The sequence below is a fragment of the Leopardus geoffroyi genome, chromosome C2 (genome assembly GCF_018350155.1).
Source record: "Leopardus geoffroyi isolate Oge1 chromosome C2, O.geoffroyi_Oge1_pat1.0, whole genome shotgun sequence".
Lineage (NCBI taxonomy): Eukaryota > Metazoa > Chordata > Mammalia > Carnivora > Felidae > Leopardus > Leopardus geoffroyi.
Genome location: NC_059333.1, coordinates 75,328,985 through 75,343,319, shown reverse-complemented (window position 1 = coordinate 75,343,319; position 14,335 = coordinate 75,328,985). Strand labels below are relative to the sequence as shown.

Here is a 14,335-nt window from a genome sequence, read left to right as displayed (position 1 = left end):
TTGTAACAGCTCTCTGAGCTTGGAGGGTAGGCATTGCTTTCTCCACTTCACAGATGAGGTCAGTGCGTTGCCTAAGGTTGTAAAGCCAATCAATATATAGAGCCAGAATTCAAATGAGAACTGACTGCCTCTTGGCCTGTGTTTCCTCCACTGCCTGAGAGTAAACATTCGGTAAAATGTGCCATGGGTCACAGACATGAGACAAAACACTTTGGAACCTGTGTGTCTCTCTTCATTTTTATCTTTTCAAATGGAGGTAAGAGGATGCAGGATTAAGTCATTCATCTAATAATGCTATCACTTCTAATCCTCCCAAAGTTAAAATCTATTTGGAGTTCATTCATTCAGTGAAATTGGCGTATGAGTAAAACATAAAGGGCACAGAGGTTACCAGTTACTTTTGATACTAGGTGGAAACTTTCCGAACCAAGGTTCCCAGCCTTCAGTCTAATGGCTTGATCAACGTTGAACGCAGACAACCCACCCTCTTTTAAGGATTCAAGGGTACCTATTGGCCACCAATTATGATTAAATGATAGGTATTAACACTACAACTTCCCATGCTGGCATCAGTGGCAAAAGACTACTCCCACAACCCCCTTTCTGATCGCAAAGTCAAACATGGGGGCTGAGCTGTTAGGACTAAAACCACAGATCCTCCACAGCATCTGATGGCCCCCTTGCAATTCTCATCCCCAGTCAATTCGCATCCCCAGCGCGTTATTGTGCTTTATTTTCTCCCCTCATGTAGAGACAGCCTTTCTCAGGGTTGTGAGACAGAGCACCTGGGTGCAGAGCTGTCTGGAGACCGTTGTGAGATCTGGCAGTGGGTCAGAGCGTAGTGGAGAACCTGGTCCTTCCCCTCCCTGCTGCTCCTGCCCTGGTCTGAAAGGACTCCTCTCCATCCCTTGGCCTGGAAAACACTTGTCACACTGCTTTGGAATTATCTGCCCACAGGATTGTCTTCCGTCCTAGCCTCTGAACTACTTGAGAGCTGTGCCCACGCCTTACACATCTTGGGCTCGCTAGTGCCAAGCATGCTCTGGAGCTTCATAATGTCTTATAAGTGACTAAATGGTCTAGGTTCTCATTTCCTAACTGCATCTCCTTCCATAGACTCTCTGCTCAAGCATATAGCATCACGTAATTAGGCTGCCATCACGTAATTAGGCTGTCCTAAAAGCCCTGCTGGAAAGCCTGCTCAGATATCTTCATTGACTCTCTGTTGCTCTCAGGAGAAAGCCCAAACTCCCCTGGCCACCTTTGTCCAGCCACACCACGCCTTCCTCACATTCCGCAGCATGTTGCCTCAGGCTTTGCCAATCTTCCAAGCACTCTGTGAAATAAGTCTTGCTTTCGATTTTTATTTCGGCCACCTTACATTCTTTTGCATTTCCAAGGCAAAAGAGATTCTTGCAGCCCTCTCTGTTTGTGCTCAGGCTGTTGTCCTGGTTTGAAATACCCTTACCTCCTACCTAGCAAAATCCAGCCTATCCTGTGGACCCAGATCAAGTTGAGCCTCCTCCATGAGGCCCTCCATGATGGTACAGCGTACAGGCCCCGTGAGAGCTCCTCCTTCCTGTGTTCTTCCCACTTCTCTCTACACCCTCTACAAGCACAGGTGGTCCCAGGTGGCCATGTCATTTCACTCGCATAGGACACAATGTCCTCAACAAAACTATAGACTGCAAGTCAAGAGTCAATCCCTCTCATTTCTCCCACATGCTGGCTCTAAGAATGGGTTCAATGATGTCTTCTTAAATTTTATTTTAACCCACCACCCCTTGGGTTAAGTGATGCCCACTGAAATAAAACTCCCCATAGTCAATGTCTGACAGAACCTGATTGGCCTACAAGTCTACTTTTTCTTACTCCTTACAACTACATTATAAAGGATTTCTACTATATGTTTAAAAAACGACACTTGAAGAATTACTGAATTAGCACATCAATTTATCATATTAGCATAACATGGATGAATAAAGTATCCAAATAGCATTTTTAGGTGTGAATAGGATAAATGTTCTAGATTGATGATACAGATGATATGGGAACAAGCAGAGGTTAGCATATGTGTGATGAGTTATTTGTTCCTCTAGGAAGTCAGAATAGCCTCGACAACGTGAAATGGTTGGAGAGAATACGGTAATACCTGACTTGCAAATTACAGTGCAAATATGGTCCCATTGCACATATGAGTCACTCCAGAGGTGGAAATGAATACCACTTACCTCCATTCCACGATATATATCTTGAAAGTCAGAAAACAGAATGAAAACTGTGAGGCCCAAGGCAGATATCAGCAGAAATGAGAATATATCTGAAGAAACACCAAACGTTATTTTTAGATGCTAAACGAATGTTTCATATAATTTGGCACACACTGCAGAATCAATTATCTCTGTTGGGCAAATATCGGCTATATCTTCAGATGTTTTGATAGATCCTCATATGTTTTAAAATATGTTCTAATGCTTACCAGACAAAGGTGACAGCTTCACATCTTTCCTTTGAAAGGCGTGCTATGGAAAACTGCTGATCTAATACAGGACACTCCATAAAGGAGTCACGTCAGCTGAGAAGTCCAGGAGGGCCAGGACGCCCTGCAGTGACCAGCCTACGTGAAGGGTCACCAGAGAAGCCCCAATGCTTTATCACTGCGTGTCTGGTGAATTGTGCATGAATGGATGAACGGTCAGTCCTCTTAGTATCATTTCATTCTTTGTTGCCTGGAGAATAAAGTCCAAGGGTCTTCAACTGACATTCAAGGCCTTCCTTGAATGGAATCCAATTTCCATCTGCCTTTCTGTTCTAGTCTCTTATTGCTCTTTCTTATGTGTTGGAGGGGGGTTAAATCACAAACCTGCTACCTCCACGGAGGACTTTGTTCACGAAGTACCCTGTGTAGCGGATATTCTTTATGTCTTGGCAGTTTTTCTTAAATTTTTCTTAAAAAGCCCAATTCAGATACCACGTTCTTTTTAAGGACTACCCAGGCCTCTCTCACAAAGTTTTCTTTCATATGGTTATGTAACGCTCTGCTTTGCAAGATCTTCCTTTATGCATCTACTAGACTGTAACCACTTAAAAGTGACTTTGTATGCCCTTCTGTAGGACTCTGAATTGAAAGAATGAGGAGCTATCATGTACATCTGCTGGGTTCTTTCTCTCCAACCTGCCCGAATGGCTTTGCTTTAGGAAGCTTAAACTTCCCAGGATGCACTGTGCCAACACCACTGTTTTTATCCCTCCGGCCCTACCCACATCTGCATCCACAGAGCTTTTACACACTTTGTAGATGGGCCTTACAAATGTTTTCTGATGAGATTAGCACCTTCGGGCCCAAACAATTGGATTTCATCAGTGTTGCCATGATATAAAGGATCCTAACACGCTCTAAAATTTATAAACAAACAAACAAACTGGATGTTCTCTTGTATTCTCTCTACCTCGTTTATTCCAAGATTTATGGCCTGCCAGCCCCCAACTCTATACAGGTCTATACCAACCAAAAATCGGAGATGACAGTGCCTCTGCAGCTGGCCCTATTTTTGTGAAGACATCAAACTGTTTCACCCCTGTGCACCTACACACCCCCTCACATTCATCCAAGCTTCACTTGATATATACAGCTAGATGCCACACCTCCCAGAAGAAGAGCCAGGCTTGCTTGGGAAGGGTGTGAAGCAGAGAGAAGAAAAAGCAGGGGCACCAGGATCACTTATTTCCCAAAATAATGTGTGCAGCTGGGTAAGAAGAGCCCAGGAGATGGCTGTGTGGATTTTTCATTTATGTCATTGTTTCCAGGTCCCAGGGACCCAGATGTTGGGAAGAAGATGATGCCCCAAGTGTCCATCCTGACGAAGGCCTGGTAGTCACAGCAACTGAGTGGAGTGCTGGACACATCACACCGTCCTTAGACTAATGATCTGAAAAGCAGGCCAGGTGGGCACACGAATGACCAGTGTGGAAGGAACATTATAAGGCCTTCATGTAATTCAGCTTTGATTGGAGAACATAATGATGAACGGAAGTGAATGTTGCCTCCCTAGATCAGTTGCTGTTGATGAGGAAGCTTGAAAGAATGGTACTCTTTTTGCACACGTCATTTGGGAAGATATGTCCTGGGCAAGACACTACAGATTGTTTGCAAGGAAGGGAAGGTTTGCAAATAGTCACATCTGTTTCCATAAAGATTAAGTTTGTATTCTTTCTAGATCGTCTCATTATAAAGTTGATCTGCCAAAGGCTATCAAGAAAGATACAGAGTTGAAAATAAAATTGCTTGATATTGTAATAGAAAGTTCCAAGGACTGTTGAGACTAAATGACTTATTAGGAGATTCTGTTGTTAGAATATTTGTTTATAAAACTTGTTTTTAACTTAAGATTTTCAGTTATTTTCCATGTGGACTTGAGTTTACCCACAAGCTTTAAGTCGCTATGATGTAACTAATTCGGTTCTCACTTAATTCAATGTATGTAAAAAGCTTTGTAGTTACTGTTCAAACTAAAGTACTTGCCAATGTAATATATCATATCCTCCTTGTAAAATACATTCACAATCAAAAAAAGGACTATAAGTGATTTACCTTAAAACATAAAGCAGAATCTTGATTTGTTGTGACAAGAGCCAAGGGCATTATCAAACACTGAATCAAAACTAAAAAATACCATAAGAAAATCAGGAAGAAGTTTATAGAAAATATAAAATGAAAGGAAGGTCTTAGCATGCTCTCAAAACCTTTGAAAAAACAGCTGTACCAAAAAAAAAGGGGGTGTGGTAGTGACAATAGAATGGTAAATAATTACTAAAACTAACATAGTAAAGGTATGTTTCTAATTTAAGAATAGGAATGAGGCTTACTTTTCTAATATCTATGACTTATTTAGAAAATTATAGATTACAGGTTATGCCATAGATGGCAAAACTATAGTAAATTCCCCACAGCAGAAATTTTACAGGCCAGGTTCTCTGATCAGGACAATAAAACTAGAAATTATTAACTAAATTTAATGAAAAATCCCTTCTAACATACAGATTTAACACAAAATTCAAAACATCAGCTGGGACAAAAAAAAGCAAATCAAGTCCATTTGCAGACTGTTGAATAAAGAGGACTAGAGGAATGAAAACGAAATCCCTTTCCACTTGAAAAGGAAACCTCTCTATTCTGAAAACTAGGTGGGTCAGAGAAGAAATCAAGTCATAATTAGAGATGTGAAAATGTAAAGAACGTGGCCCAAACTTTAATTGTTGATCTTGAATGATTTTTTTGTTTCACAAGAATCAAAAGAAAATACTTACATTATAAAGTCAATTCAAACATTACAATGTTTTCAGAGAAAGTAAGAAGGAAGAAAAAAAATGAAAAAAGCAAAAATTAATAAGTTAGAAAAGAGAAAGCATACAGAATTTATTAAATCTGAGAACCGGTCTTTTAAAGAAAACCAGCAAAAATATAGTTCTTGTAAGAATATATGAAAGGTAACACATACAGGATGAGAATATTAGAAGAGTTATAAAAGGCAATAAAATTATGAGAACATACGACTCAAAATCTTATGCTGAGACTCAATAATCTCAATGAACTAGAAATATCTGGGGGGAAATTTGTTATGTGAAAACACAGTTTAAAAAGAGGATAATTTGGGGCACCTGGGTGGGTCAATCAGCTAAGTGTCCGACTTTAACTCAGGTCATGATCTCGCAGTCCCTGAGTTTGAGCTCCCTGTCAGGCTCTGGGCAGACAGCTCAGAGCCTGGAGCCTGCTTTGCATTCTGTGTCTCCCTCTCTGTTCCTCCCCCACTCACACTTTGTCTCTCTCTCTCTCTCTAAAGTAAATAAACATTAAAACATAAAATAAAATAAAATAAAATAAAATAATAGAAAGAGGGTAACAAATCAGTCCTTTAAAAAAAAAAAACAATTCTTTCAAAGGAAGGATTTAGAGCCAGATTATTTTACTGGGTTCTTGCAAATTGTCAAGAATAGACCATTTACATCTATAAAGGTTTTTTTTTTCCCCAGGAAAGAAAAAGCCAGAGTTTTCAAGCCTAATAATAAACCTAACAAAACACTACCCACACACACAAAATCAATCCAACAGGAAATGCAGATATCAAAAAGCTATAAAATTTGGGGGGCCTGGGTGGCTCAGTTGGTTGAGTGTCTGACTTCAGCTCAGGTCATGATCTCACAGTTCCTGAGTTCAAGCCCCATCTAGGGGTTTGTGCTGACAGCACAGAGCCTGGAGCCTGCTTTGGCTTTCTCTTTGCCCTGCCCCCTTCTCTCTCAAGAACAAACATTAAAAAAAATTTTTTTAAATAAAGAATGAACAAATGGAGAAGCATAATATAGTATGTCTTTAAAACTGAGGACTTAATTGTGTAAACATTACAATTTCCCCAAAGTATCAAAATTCAAAAAAGGAATTTTAAAAAAGCCTTACAATTTATTCTAGAGTTTATCTAGAAAGATGAACAAGAAAGAGAAGTAAAAAATGTTTGAAAACTGAAGAGTAATGAAGATACATCCATCTAACTGCTTATTAAAACTTATTATAAAACTATAGCTAAATAAATGAAACTATAATTTTTAAAGTATAGTGACAGACCAAGAATAAGCTGGCATGTTAATGAGACAGAAAAGGTAGTCTAGGAACTAATTAATTGTATATAAATTAATATGTAAGTATATAACAAATATAAAACTCACATAATATAAATTATGTATATAATGAAGCCATAAATATACATGAATATGTAGGTATGATAAAGGTGGCATATAATCAGTTGAGAAATAAATGATGAAAAGAAATATTAAGTAATAAAATCTGCTGGGAAAACGAGCGACTAGTTAGATAAAGTAGTTTGATCTCTACTTCAAACTGTATGATGAAATTAACATTAGATTAAAAAACATTAAAAGAAATTTAAAAAACAAGAGAAATGCTAATCTACCTGATTTTGCAATGGGAAAAACCTCTCTGTGCCTAAAGGCAATGGGAAGAAAATCACAAAGGAATAAACAACTCATACAAATAAATAAGAAATAGAAGAGTGACCCTGTTGGAAAAGGATAGATAAAAATGTACGTAGGCAATTCAGAGAAGAAGAGATGGCTAAAATCATGAAAATGTGTTCATCCTCAGTGGTGATTCAAGAAATGCACAGAATAAAGTAACTTGCCCAATGTTGTGAAGCTACAAAGAGGTCAAGTTGTATCTGAATTGGTTAGAAAAGTCTTTAACAAAGTATCTGGATATATATATATATATATACTCAAAATCATTCTTGATGACTCACAACAGGACAGGACTCGTAACTATTTAATAATGCATGTGTGTATCTGCACATAAGGAGTTTCCTGCCCAGGTTTCTACCACTCATGAAAATTATCCTTCAATACTCCATTAGAAAAAAAACATTTTAAATGGAATTACATTTAAAAAATTTTTTTTAACGTGTATTTATTTTTGGGAGAGAGAGAGTGCAAGTGGGGAGGGGCAGAAAGAAAGGGAGACACAGAATCTGAAACAGACGCCAGGCTCTGAGCTGTCAGCACAGAGCCTGATGTGGGGCTCAAACTCAGGACCTGCAAGATGATGACCTGAGCCGAAGTCACACGCTTAACCTACTGAGCCATCCAGGTGCCCCTCTTTTTTAATTGCAAGATAAAGCTGAGAAAATACAGAAAGTGAAAGAAAATAACAAAAAAAAAAAAATGGTGGATAACTAGAGGGAGAGCTTGTAAGAATGAGAGCAAGTCACAAAAGCATTATACAACCATTTGTAGATACTTCATTCCAGAGTTCAGCCATCACTTTACCACTGAACTGCAACTCTGGGGAGGGTGGGGAAATGGAAGGAAAATTAAACTTCATATACTCACAGTTTGTGTAGATGGGTTTTCGAAATGGCTTTCCCTTAGAGAAGATAAACGCTGCTGTGATACAGTTGATGGTGGTGAGGGGCCACAGTGTGGTACTCTCAAAACTTAAAACTGAACCAGGAATCAGCGTTGCATTTTCAGTCCCATTTCTCTCCAAACTCATATTCATTGAGAAATTACTTTGGTTGTCCAGAAAGCACTTACTACAAGAGAATCGCCAACATTTATGGGATTTTCTATTCTATTTTTAACCAGGTGGCCGGAAAACAAAAAAAGTTTATCACTGCCATGGGGTCTCAGCTTTCAGATTGTCCCAGCCAGTAACTACCAAGACATATTTTGTTCACCTCTTGCAATGACAAAGCAGAAATAATATTTAGAACAAGTCAAAATTATTCTTTGTCTATCATTCCATTTAGAACAAGTGATTTGTGTTGAAAGGGCTTGGATGATAATTTTCTATGAAATTCCTTTCAGTTCAGAACAAATGAACCATGGCTGCCCATGTGTGTGCATTCGTGCATGTTGGGGGAGGGTTGTGGTGGGCACATGTGTGTGTGTGTGTGTGTGTGAGAGAGAGAGAGAGAGAGAGAGTATGTGTGTGTTGTTTTCTCTTCTGAGGACTAATATAAGCCTACTACCTTAGGTCCTGAGTATGAATCTGCCTGCTCCATATCACTCTCTTCCTGAGGATCCAAGAATGACCCTCTCCTGTTTCTGAGTGTCAGTGGCTCTATTTTGCTAATAAATTAATGCCAACTTCTCAGGCAAGCCCAGAAATCTTCGAATCCGGCTTCCTGCCCTTATCTTTTGCCAGCCCTCCTCTGCTCCTTATACTCCAAACACACAGGAAAATTTTCTGTTCCCCAAGTACTACAGTTTGCACATGCCTGGGTCGAATACTCTATTCCGTCTCCATCCCTCTGTTGTCTTTAGTTCACTGGAAAGTTTGCCTACTGCTCTCTGTTCTTGCTTCTAGTGCTGTATTTAGCTCATTGTTCTGCAATTATTCATTCACATGTTTTTATTTTCCACCCCTGGGATGAGAGTTCCTTGAATATGGAATTTCTCTTTTGGGTTTACTTTGTTGTGATTTTAACCAAATCTACAATGCCTTAACACCTAGCACAGAAATGCCACAGAATAGTTGCTCAGAAAAACATTTGTTTAAAAGATGAGCCTTCCCAGTCCAGATTGATCTATTTGCAATGTTTATTTTTTTTAATCTCCAAACTCGCAAATTAGTTTGTATCAGCTTTCTTGTTCAGCTTGAAACTTTTTACTCTTGTAACTGTTTATAGATGAAATTAGTTCCCAATAAATAGACTTAAGTCTTAATATCTTTGGTTCCCTAGGGTCCCGCAATGTGTTTGGCATATGGTAGATGTTCAATTAATGTTTGCTGAGTACATTAATGAAACAAATAATCAGTAGTCACAAAATGTTTTTGCACAAAGGGGACAGATAGACCAGAAGGCCTGAATTATAGAGTTTAACACAAAAATATATTTAATCTGTTATACTTACATTGCAGATAAGAGAGTTAAGGTCTAGTGTTACATGGTTAGTGATAAAGGCAGGACTACCTAGCCATCATCCATTTAGCTATCCCTGCTTGTCTCCCAGATTCAGAATTTTACTTATCTGAATATATGCCTTCCAAGGAGGAGAAAAATCTGGTTTTGAGACAAAAATGAATTCTCTACTCCAAGCAATAATACTTGAATTGCTGAATTTAGGGTATAAATGGCAATCTTAGACATCATTCAGTAGTTTTCAATCTTTCACTGGTTGCTGGGGCTCCGGTGCCTCAGGAGCATCATGGAGTCTGTGAAGGGGAGTTTGTCCAAGCCTTACCTCAAAAAGAGCAGCCCCTTTTCTGCCTTTCCTTTTGGAGGTCAGGCAGGCCTTTTCAGAAGAAAATAGTTTGAATACTTATGGTATAGTTCCCCACATTTTACCCTTAATTTATCCTTACAGAAATTAAAACCCGGGGTGGTAAAGATTTGCCCCGAGTCTAGTGTTCAAAGCAATGAGAACAATGATACCATCAACAAACATTTTAATTTTAACATTCTTTTGAAAAACTCAAGCTAATTTAAGCCAATCTCTCTTGTAAATCAGGGGCCAGCTGACTAAGTCCATAGGCCAAATCCAACTCAACACCTCTTTTTGTAAATAAAGTTTTATTGGAACATAGTCACACCTACTTTTTATTGTCTATGTCTGCTTTTCACTACAACAGTAGTACTGAGTAATTGCAACAGACACTGTCTAGTCCACAGAGCCTAAAGTATTTATTGTCTAGCCCTATGTAAGAAACGTTTGCTGACCTCTGGTCTATATGATATCCAAACCACCAGGGAATGAATGCATTCATTTAGTAAACACATTTAGTCTACACATTAACAACCAATGTGACGATCTCCCCCCCCCCCCCAATGACATGGCTCACCCCAGGACTCCACCTATTAACTGTGTTTGGTGTTCTATCCTGACACTGGTAGCATAGAACCCCGGAGACCCAACTGTTGTTAATTAAAAATTTAGGGTGTATGTTCAACCAAGTTGTACAGTGACATTGGGCACTCGTTGTATCACCTTCAGAAAGGAAAACTAAAAAAACTGAACTTTACCTGTATCTGTAGACCTCACAATACCAGGGCTGCTGCTTCACATAGAGAAATGCACAGATTTGCACAATGCAGGTGAAACAGGTGTTCAAAAAGACTGAGAGCAGCAAAGGGGGAGAGAGGAGCTGTCCTGCCGGTCGGTAAGGAGCCAGTTTGGGGTAGGCATGAGTTGAACTCACTGAAAGACAAATGCATTTTCCCCTATTACAGTTTCATTATTGACAATAGAAGATTGAGATGCCTGTTATATTGAGACTTCCGTTAGGATTCAGATTCAGCAAACATGAACTCAGGGTTTACATCTAGGGAAGCACATGTATATAAGCATTGGTGTATATCCAATGCTACCAGCCTTTGCCTCTTCCATGCTTTTGTTTCACCTTCAGAAACAAAAAGTAATGGGTTTAAAAGCTCTATAAATAATACATTTACCATATTTCATGGTGCATATATTTTCTTCACAAGACGACCAGGAAAGGTATGTAAAATAGAAAAGTGGCCTTCCACATGGATAAGCAGTACTATGATCTCTCAGTGCTGGTAGGAAGGCAGAGAGTTTAAGATAAGGACAGTAAGAAGCATCAGACTAGATTAATCTTCATATGCTGGAGATTATTTTTTAAGTACTGATTTTATTATTCATTCATCCAACATTCTCTGAGCACTTCAGTGTACCAGGATAGATGCTAGAGGTGTGTTCTGTTCCCTGCTGGATAAGTGTGTAAAATGGAGAACTGCTAGAGTGTATTAAGCTTGGTTAGGAAAAATAATTCAAAACAGTCTTGCTTCCAGATGAGGGTATTAAATGTATTATAGCTTTGATCCTAGAGTTTATGTATTTTTTTTTTAATTTAAAGGATAGGTGATAGGCAGAGATTAAACAGAACAACAAAAACAACAGACTGCATCCTTCTTAGGAGCCATATGTTCTAACAAGCTATTGAAAATGGAATGTACTTTACTTCTTAGGGCAGTGCAGGGAAGAAGCATGGAAAAGTCAGGAATTAGATACATTACATCAAAGGTTTACACAAGAGTCGTGTTTCACTTCTTGTCTTCATAGCTGATACCTTTCCCTTTTTCATAGCAAATCATTGGTTTCTTTGATATAAGGAAGAAAGTAGAGTGTGTATGCTGAGGTTTGTGTTCATGAATGAAGGGGTAGGGTGGTAGGAGCAGGTGTCCAGTCTGGGATGATAAAACTCTAAAGTAGGTCTTCAGTTTGCTCGGTGGGTTCTTGGGTAATCACCTGAACCCTCTGGTACTTCATTTTTCTCATGTGTAAAATGAATGTGTTGGAATATCTAAATGATCTCCAAAGTCTCTTCCAACTCTTTTACTCTAAAGCTCTATGACTATCTAAGGATTTACCTTTTTTTTTTTTTGCTTAAGTTTATTTATTTATTTATTTATTTATTTATTCATTTGGAGGCAGAGAGAGTGAGCAGGGAAGGGGCAGAGAGAGAGGGGGAGAGAGAATCCCAAGCAAGTTCTGCACTGTCAGCATGAAGACTGATGCAGGTCTTGAACTCACAAACCGCGAGACCACGACCTGAGCTGAAACCAAGAGTCAGAGGTTTAACTGAATGAGCCACCCAGGTGCACCTAAGGCTTTACCTTTACCAATTTAATCAATATTTCCCTGGGACAGTGCTAGGCTGCAAGCTGTGAAGTATGCACAGATGAGGAGGTCATCTCATCTGCCCCAAAGAACTTGAAGTCTAATGGAAGACAAAGACGGGTTGTAATAAAGAATTTGGTTGGCTTTTATTCCCAGTTCCTGGGATGTATCCTCTAAGTTGTTGGGATTTCCTAAGTTGATAGGAGTGTCTTTATTCATGATAGCAATGATGGTTTATGCAAATAAGATGACAGATGGCAGGCATAAAGAGAGTTGGTGATAAAATGATAATCCAGCATATAGATGCCATGACACCAAAGGTTGAGATCAACTTGGGGCACCGGGATGGCTCAGCTGGTTTAAGCATCCGACTCTTGACTTTAGCTCGGGTCATGATCTCGTGGTTCATGAGTTCAAGCCCCACATCAGGCTCTGTGCGGGCAGTGCAGAGCCTGCTTGGGATTCTCTCTCCCTCTCTCTCTGTCCTTCCCCTGCTTGCCCTCTCTCTCTCTCTCAAAAGTAAAACTCAAAAAAAAGAAATTTGAAAAATAAAAAGATTGAGATCAACTTCATGGCAAATGATTCCACCAATCATGTCTAAACAATGAAACCCCAATAAAAACTCTAGACACCAAAGTTCAGGTGGATTTCCTTGTATGGCAGTCCTCTGCATATTGTCACACATTGATATGCCAGGAGGATAAGGCAAACTGACACCCCAGGAAGAGGACAATGGATGTGTGGGGATCCTCCCACCAGACCTCACTCTTCCTTTGGCTGGTTCTGATTTGTATCCCTTTGCTATAATAAAACTGGAATCATATGTATAGCACTTCCCTGAATTCTTTGAGTTGTTGATATGAATCACTGAACCTATGGGGAGAAGAACCCCCCAATTTTGCAGCCAGCTAATCAGACTTGTGGGTGTCATGGGCCCCCCAAACTTATGGCTGAGGTCTAAAGTAAGGGCAGTCTTGTGGAGGCTGTGCCCTTAAGTTGTAAAGTCTGGGCGGCTCACTCTGGATGGTTGGTGTGAGAAGTCATTGCATGGCACGCAAGGAAGGGGCGCCATGTGGACTGTGGTCAATGCAAGGAGACTGTGCCCTGGGGCCACAGAAGGCAGAGAGGCTACAGTGTTTCTAGTTCTTCCCACCTTCCTGCACTCAAGGAAGAAGATGGCCACCAAATGACTAGGCTGTGGATAATGGAGAGAAGTGTAATTGCATCTCTGTGTATTCTGCTCTCCGGTACTCTCTTTCTCAGATGCTCGCTGAGCTTCTGACTTTTCTTTTACACAGAGACAGTGCTAGATTGAATTATTGGCCTCATTGTGGTAGAGTGCACTTTACCACCCTTTAATTTTGGTTTTGCTTTGTGATTTTCTCTGACCGAAGAGATGTTAGCAGAGGTTTGAGGCCTGCTTGCATGGCAATGCTCACTCTCTGTGATCATGCTCAGGTCTGTTAGGCCAGCCTGGCTCCAGAATTAAAACTGTGGAGCTGACTTGAGTGAAACCCCTAACCTGGGGCAAGACCAACTGATCTACCTCCTAAAACAGATCAGATTCAGCTGACCTAGACCAGCTGACTGACAGTCTATCTACAGAGCAATGGTATTGTAAGCCACCGGGTTTTGGGGAGAAGTTTGTTATACAGTAGTAATGTGGTAATAGCTGATTGATAGAGTCCTAACATAAAGAATATTTTAACTTTTCCCATATTAGAAATCCTAATACTTTCTGATAGAGACTGTGTATATCTGACTATAAAATTAACGACTAGCGTTTAAGGGCCCCTACTATGTTCCAGAGGCTATGCTATGTGTCTTATACACATCATTTCTTTTTTTTTCTTAATGTTTATTTATTTTCAGAGAGGGGGACAGAGACCCAATGGAGGGGGCAGGCAGAGAGAGAGGGAGACTGAAAATCCCAAGCAGGCTCTGCACTGTCAGCGAGGAGCCCGATGCTGGGCTCGAACCCACAAACTGTGACATCATGACATGAACTGAAATTGAGAGTCAGACACTCAACTGACTGAGCCACCCAGGCGCCTCTAAACGTTATTTCTTTAAAAATCAATGCAAAATAGGTATTTCATCTCTATTTTACAGGTGAAGAAACTGAGCTTCAGAGAAGTAGGGCCCCTTATGTAAAGACCCATAGTTTGTGAGCAATAGGGTGGTAAAA

At 39.9% G+C, this 14,335-nt stretch overlaps 2 protein-coding genes across 3 annotated transcripts in view; one reads left to right on the top strand and one right to left on the bottom strand.

The window, feature by feature from the left end:
* The window catches only part of ATP13A5 (ATPase 13A5), a 128,741-nt gene that overhangs the window by 2,803 nt on the left and 111,603 nt on the right, over window positions 1–14,335 (bottom strand). Inside the window, 3 exon segments of the mRNA XM_045502579.1 lie at window positions 2,232–2,320; window positions 7,894–8,096; window positions 10,530–10,704. Of these exon segments, the coding sequence (XP_045358535.1) occupies window positions 2,232–2,320; window positions 7,894–8,096; window positions 10,530–10,704 (467 nt within the window).
* Window positions 1–14,335, top strand: part of PLAAT1 (phospholipase A and acyltransferase 1) — an 82,430-nt gene that overhangs the window by 30,127 nt on the left and 37,968 nt on the right. Inside the window, exons 5-6 of one of the 2 annotated variants that reach the window (XR_006718423.1) lie at window positions 2,518–2,694; window positions 3,815–3,945. The gene's annotated coding sequence lies outside the window, so the exon portion shown is untranslated. Of the gene's footprint in view, window positions 1–2,517; window positions 2,695–3,814; window positions 4,587–14,335 lie in introns of those variants that run through there. The other variant, XR_006718422.1, reaches the window with a different exon arrangement.